Source organism: Limulus polyphemus, unplaced genomic scaffold (assembly GCF_000517525.1).
Source record: "Limulus polyphemus unplaced genomic scaffold, Limulus_polyphemus-2.1.2 Scaffold10063, whole genome shotgun sequence".
Taxonomy (NCBI): Eukaryota; Metazoa; Arthropoda; class Merostomata; order Xiphosura; family Limulidae; genus Limulus; species Limulus polyphemus.
This window is the reverse complement of record NW_013675673.1, coordinates 1,660-2,077: the sequence shown is the minus strand read 5'-3', so window position 1 is coordinate 2,077 and position 418 is coordinate 1,660. Positions and strand designations below refer to the sequence as shown.

The 418-nt window shown below is 40.0% G+C and overlaps 1 protein-coding gene across 1 annotated transcript in view; it reads left to right on the top strand.

Annotated features, from left to right (window-relative positions):
* Positions 1 to 148, top strand: part of LOC106476214 — a gene marked incomplete at both ends in the record, with an annotated part of 15,696 nt that extends 15,548 nt beyond the window's left edge. Inside the window, one exon of the mRNA XM_013936879.2 lies at positions 122 to 148. Coding sequence (XP_013792333.2) covers positions 122 to 148 — 27 coding nt within the window. The remainder of the gene's footprint in view (positions 1 to 121) is intronic.
* Between the last annotated feature and the right edge of the window lie 270 nt (positions 149 to 418).

Here is a 418-nt window from a genome sequence, read left to right as displayed (position 1 = left end):
TTTTCTTCAGATGAAATAAAAATCAGATTTGAAGGATAAATTTCTGAAAGCATTAGATGGAAATTTCGTTTGTTTTTCAAAATTATTATTATTTTGATATAGTATTTTCTTCATTTATCAGGATTGGTTTGGTTTGAATTTCGCGCAAAGCTACACGTGCTAGCCGTCCCTAATTTAGCAGTGTAAGACAAGAGGGAAGGCATCACCAGCCACCATCATCTCTTGGACTACTCTTTTACCAACGAATAGTAGGATTGACCATCACATTATAACGCCCCCATGGCTGAAAGGGTGAGCATGTTTGGTGTGACGGGGATTCGAACCCGTGACCTTCAGGTTACGAGTCGAGCGCCCTAACCACCTGGCCATGCCGGGAACTTATGAGGATTGAATTATTATTGTATTCTGGTCATTGTAA